The sequence below is a fragment of the Aptenodytes forsteri genome, unplaced genomic scaffold, assembly GCF_000699145.1.
Source record: "Aptenodytes forsteri isolate BGI_AS27 unplaced genomic scaffold, ASM69914v1 Scaffold268, whole genome shotgun sequence".
NCBI classification, from domain to species: domain Eukaryota; kingdom Metazoa; phylum Chordata; class Aves; order Sphenisciformes; family Spheniscidae; genus Aptenodytes; species Aptenodytes forsteri.
Window position 1 is genome coordinate 17,186 of NW_008794233.1, and position 5,519 is coordinate 22,704.

General features: G+C 59.4%; 2 protein-coding genes across 2 annotated transcripts in view; both read right to left on the bottom strand.

Moving 5' to 3' along the window:
• The window catches only part of EIF4B (eukaryotic translation initiation factor 4B), a 9,457-nt gene extending 5,672 nt beyond the window's left edge, over window positions 1-3,785 (bottom strand). The window contains exons 1-3 of the mRNA XM_019473785.1: window positions 3,443-3,785; window positions 2,342-2,550; window positions 94-210 (exon numbers count right to left, since the gene is read on the bottom strand). Coding sequence (XP_019329330.1) covers window positions 94-210; window positions 2,342-2,550; window positions 3,443-3,785 — 669 coding nt within the window. The remainder of the gene's footprint in view (window positions 1-93; window positions 211-2,341; window positions 2,551-3,442) is intronic.
• A 703-nt stretch (window positions 3,786-4,488) lies between these two features.
• Window positions 4,489-5,519, bottom strand: part of LOC103904533 (keratin, type I cytoskeletal 18) — a 20,330-nt gene continuing 19,299 nt past the window's right edge. The window contains exon 6 of the mRNA XM_009286033.2: window positions 4,489-4,542. Within this exon, the coding sequence (XP_009284308.2) occupies window positions 4,489-4,542 (54 nt within the window). The remainder of the gene's footprint in view (window positions 4,543-5,519) is intronic.

The window sequence follows — 5,519 nt, forward strand, 5'->3', positions numbered from 1 at the left end:
CGGCCCGGTCCGGCTGTGGGGGGGGGTGTGGGTGTGGGTGGGCATTCGGGGGCTGGGCAGGCAGCGTCCTGCTCCGTCAGGGGTGGGACTCACCTCCTCATTGAGGCTCAGAGCCTGGAACAAGGAGTCTATGTCTTCAAACTCAGCATAACCAAAACCTTTCAACCTCTCCGGGTTGGTAGGCTCCCGCGGCAAACGTACAGCACTTATCTGCAGTCAGAGAGAAGAGGAAAGCTCTCGTTAAGATTCTTGCTCCCCGGCGTTAGTACGATGGGCGAGGATTGCGTTATCCGAGACGACGCAACTCATTGCTATCGAGGGACCGAATAAATCCTCTCAACGATGAGCAGGAAGGAGGGAGGTTCAACTCCCCCTTCAAGCACACAACATTAAAGTGCCACCGACGCTTGTTTGGAGGGAGGAATTTGGCACCGGCAAGAGGTTTCCAGCTGCAGATCTCCAGTAGCTGCAGCGGGAACTGACCTGAAGGGCCGGGACAGCTCCGCTCAGCGGGTGATAGCTGCTCTGCGCCCCAAGAAAGAGGCTCTGACCCCACGGCCGCAGGCTCCTCAAGCCAGCAGGAGCCGTCCCTTTGCATCCCGCCCGCTTTCAGAGCTCGTCCCCGGTCGAAAACCAGTTTCGGATCTGTCCACCCGAGACTCTGCGTGTTCAACACGAGTCCTCAGGCTGCGAGGACAGCTTGCTGGCTCGGCTAGGTTATATGTCAGGCTCGAAGCCCTCAGCGTCGCTCCCAGGCCCTACCAGACGTCCCGCTGCACTAAGGCTTTCGACAACCTCTCCTCGCCGGATTTAGGTTCCCAAAGCGCGGCGGCTCCCAGGTCACTCCCCGCTCAGAGGCCCGGGAAGCAGCAGCAGCAGCCTGCGGAGCTCATCACGTGCCGGCACAGGGAAGGCACAAATCGCCTTCGGACGAGCCGCGCGTGAGGAACCACCGCTCAGACCAGCACCAGGAGAGGCTGGGCAGGGAGAATGAGCGACGGATGCGGAGCAAATGACTCCTGCAAGGGCGAGGGCCACCATCGTGCTTTGCTGCTTATTCTTCTGCGCAGCACTGACCCCTCTGCCTAGATTTGGCCAGGGCTGCCGCCTCTCAGCTCCCTCCTCCTCCTCCTCTACAGGAGTTTCACCCACGCTATTACCCTCCGAGGAGGAGTGGATGCTGCCTCAGCAAGCACGAAAGGTTAGAAAAACAAGCTGAAAAGAACAGATCGAGGTTAAGCGGCACGGCTCTGCCCGTGGGGAGCTATCTGCTGCCATCAGCACGGCTCGCTGCCACGCGGGGAATGCTGGACTCCGGCTGCATTTCCCAGGCTGACCTTCCGGGAGGGAAGCGGCCATTTCCCATCGCTGCTTGCTGTCCCTCCCCACCTCCTCCCCGAACAACCCAAGGGCTCCAACACTCTTAAAGCTGGGAAAAATAATATTGTTGTGGCAGCCGCAGGCTACCCGGGAGCGTCTCCTGCTCTCGGCCGCAGGGCGGGACGTATCTCGAGCGAGCTCCAGCCGGGAAACCCCTTGAGAGGACCGGACCCAGCGCAGGCTGAATTGGAGCCCGTCAGCAAAGTCTGTGGTGCCTCCGTGAAATTGTATTTAGGACAGGGCAGAAGATGCCAGGCAGGCAGAGGAGGAGGGGGAAAAAAGTGAGAACCAGCAGAGGGAACGCAAATTTCAGAGGAAGAGGAGGAGGAGGAGGAGGTGCTCCAGGTGCTGGAGCAGGTAATAGCGATAGCAAGTCTATTTTAATCGGCAATAAATGTAGTTTTCCCCAAGTCGAGACTGTTTTGCCTGTGACTAACTGGTAACAACCTCCCCGTCTTTATCGCGACCCACAAACTTTCTCATCCTATTTCCTCCCCCTGCCCCACGGAGGGGGAGCGAGTGAGCAGCTGGGTGGGCGTTTGGCACCAGCTATGCACCCTAAATCACCCCGAGATCCAGCCCAACCTCCTCTATTCGCCTGGTTCAACAGGAGAAACACCAGCCACCCGCTTTAGAAGGGTTCTTGCTCCGTCACCATCGTGGCTGAAACAGCGGGAACAGCCGTTTGCTTGCTGGTAGTCAAGCGACTCGCCTGAGATCAAGCAATCCGACAGCCGCGGCCATCTGGAAACCGCCCCTCGCAGCCAGCTCCAGACACAGACATACCCGCCGGAGCCGGGAGCTGCCTCGGCCGATCCGCGGTGAAGCAGGAACCAACGCACGGAGCCGGCGGAACGCGAACGGGGATTGCAGCATCCAAAATCACGATCTCTACGGGCCCACGTTACCCCCAGCATCGCCCTGCCCCGCAGCCCAGACCGGGCTCCGAGCCGTTACTCACGTTGAGTCCTCTGAAGAAGTCCTTGATGGATTCTTCCGTCACGTCGTAGGGCAGGTTTCCCAGAAAGGCGGTGTAGGGGGGGGATTTCGGGAGGCGGCTTCTGTCTATGTTGGGTTCCCGAGCAGCCCGCGGGGCGGTGGGCAGGATGGAGCGGTCGATCGGAGGGGCCCGGTACACATCGTCATCATTACTGTGCCAGGTGGTAGAAACTAAAGAGAGAAATTTGGCAAGTCACCCAAAACCCACCCAGCTAGAGACCGGCGACTGCCAACGCCATCGTCCTCGCCGCACGGTGCCAACAGCGGCGTTACGACTCAGGAGCTGCACCTCAAAGCCCTGAAATTCATCCGGCCGAGCTGTTCGACCCAGCATGAAAGAAGCTGCCCGAGAGGCACCAGCAGCCCCCAAGGAGAAACCGAGGCAGGCTAAAACCGCAAGGGAGAGCGGCCATTTAGTCCGGTGACCCGTTTAATAAAGCATTAAACCTTCCCGGGATTAATTCCTGTTTGAATTGCAGCCCATCTCGTGGAAAAATACCACGGCTCGACACTAATGTTTTAATGACCACTGAGCCGGAGGTCACCGCGCTCACCGGTGAACCCCTGGGCTTCGGTGAATCTGCCCACCCTTTGCTTTCTCTGCTCCGGTGACACCGACAAAAACCTCTTTATCCCATTTCTGTTCCCCGTGCAGGCGCAAATCTCCCTCCCCTCCTCCAGACTGCGAGTCTCGGTCGTAACAAGGACTCGGTTTGCTCTCTGAGCTTAATTACTGCCCAGAAAAGAAACAACCAGCAAATTTTGCAATGCTTGGGTGCGTCATTCCAGGTCACCGGCTGATCAAGGGTACGGCCAAACCGGGAGCTGGCGGCGGTGCGGTTACCAACGCTTCCCACCCGGTTCCCCCCCGCCCCCCCGGCAGCGGTGAAAAGAAGGGGAAGGATCTAGCTGCGGACGAACTGCCTCCGCATCCCTCAAACCCCAGGAGGAAGCCAGAAGCGGAGCGCTTCTTCCTTTAATGCCGCAGGCCAAGAGACTTCTGGCGTCGGTGTTTTACTGATTTGGGAGCCGCGCACTCCTGCGAGCCGGGAAATGACAGTACCGTCTCCTTCCAGGTCATCTGTCTCATCGGCCCAGCTGACGGGTTTGGGGATATAGGTAGGGCCGCCGCCACCGCCACCGTCCTCCGCCAGAAAGTCCGTCAGAGTGAGGGTCTTGCCCTTCTTGTTCTTCTTCTTAGCTGTTGGGGAGAGAAAGAGAGAAGGATGGGACTGAGCGATGCCCGGGAACGGCCTGGTTGCGGTAGGGTGGGGAAGGAGGAGCGGTCTGGGCAGCCGGTGGGTGCGATCGAGACGCAGGCGCTGGCCACCTCGTCCCGATTTATCGTCTGCTTCCAAAGGGATAACAGCCTCAAATTCAGCAGAGCTGAGATTCGGAGCTCCCATCACTTGAAGCACACTCACGCTTCACGTTTTGGGGGTCAGTCGAAGCCACAAACCTCCCCAGGGGCTGTTCGTTTTGGGGGGAGGAGGCGGTAGAGGGAGAAGCCATCCCACTTCCACCCGGGCCGCGAGCAAGAGACGCGGCAGAGCACGGCACGGCGATCCCACAGCCGCCGGGATCCCTCCGGAGCCAGAAGCCGGCCGGCCTCGCCGACATCTTAATGAATCTCCGGCTCGGGGATTTTTTCTGGCTCCGCCGGAGCTGCGAGTGGCCAGAGAGCGTTTATTCGTCGAGGCTTCGCCATCTCCTGACGAAGCCGGGCGTCGCGACGGGCTGCGACACCTCCCAGCAGCGCCGGGGAAGCCAGGCTATTTTTAGGAAGGCGGGTTATGATGCAGTTTGCAAAAGTCAGCCCTTTTTTTCCCTTGCGGAAGGAATTGCTGCCCCCCTGCGGCGTCGCCGGCCGGAGCAGGGGCCGACGGTGCCTTTACCTGCAAAAATACTTCCGGGCAGAGCAGCGGGGGCTCAGACACCCCCAGTGACCTGGGACACCCCCTCCACAGGGTTTTTGAGCGGCGCTTCAGCTCTCCTCTCTCAGGAGAAAGAAAAGCCAGGCTGCTTTAAAAAGATACTACAGCAACGCGAAACCACTAATTGCTTTTGAAAACACGCGCTCTTATCTTCGTTAAGAAGAAACAATAAACTTTAGGACTGCCGGGCTTCACGCAGATCTTCTCTAACCAGGCTGCTGGCCGGGCACTGTGATAATTAACAGGTGAAGTGTCGCAGCAGCCTTAACGAAGATAAGAACGACAGACGCGGGAGTTTCACAGGCTACTCGTTCGCCATCTCTAATTAGCCAACACTCGCCTGCCAGTGCTCACAGCTGAGGGATCGCTCACCGAATGGTGCTTAAAATGGTTTATTCCACAGAAATCCCTGCGCCAGCATCGATACAACAACTGCCAGCCTCTTCCAGCAGGGAAGTAAGAGGGCGAGAGGCTCCAGGTATAGATCGACCGCCTGCGTGACGCCGGGGCTTCCCAGCCCCCCCAGATCCTCACTTTCTGGGTCCCGCTCTTCCCCTTTGGTCTCAGCCCGGGTTTTAAGGCAGCAGGAAACCGTACCCTGCTCTTTCAGCCGGGCGCTGGGAAGACGGAGCCCTCCCGCCCTCGCTCCCAGCATCCCCAACAATGCTGGGAGCTCCCAGATGCTGCCAGGGAGCTCCCGTTCTCCGACACTCTTGCCAGATCTTCGTTCCCAACATCCATCCAGACCCCAGAAGGGGTGGAGAGAACAGCTGAGCCTAAAAACGACCCTTTACCCTGCAGTTTGGCCAGCTCTGCCCCAGACGTGTTACCCAGTCCCACTCCCATCCTTCCTTTCCCCTTAACCACCAGCGAAGCCCGAGGCTTCCCGGTCAGAGCTGCCTGGGCTGCACCCGCACGAGTCGAAGGAGAACCATTATGGCGGAAAGGAAACCCGGCGGCAGCTTGTACCCTTATTTTTAGCCACCACAGATCAATCCCCAGCCTCGGGTCACCCCATCGCCGTCTCCTCGAGCCCGCAGCCTCCCCAGGCAGCCATCGCTCCCTGCCAACGTCTCCGGGCCTGCTCGGGTCTTCCAGCCGTGCTGCGTCCCGTGGCCAGCCTGCGGCTCCACTCCGGGTGGTTTCGGTAAAGCCACGACAGCTGAGCGACGCGGAACAGCACCGGCAGCCAAGGGGAGGAGCGGG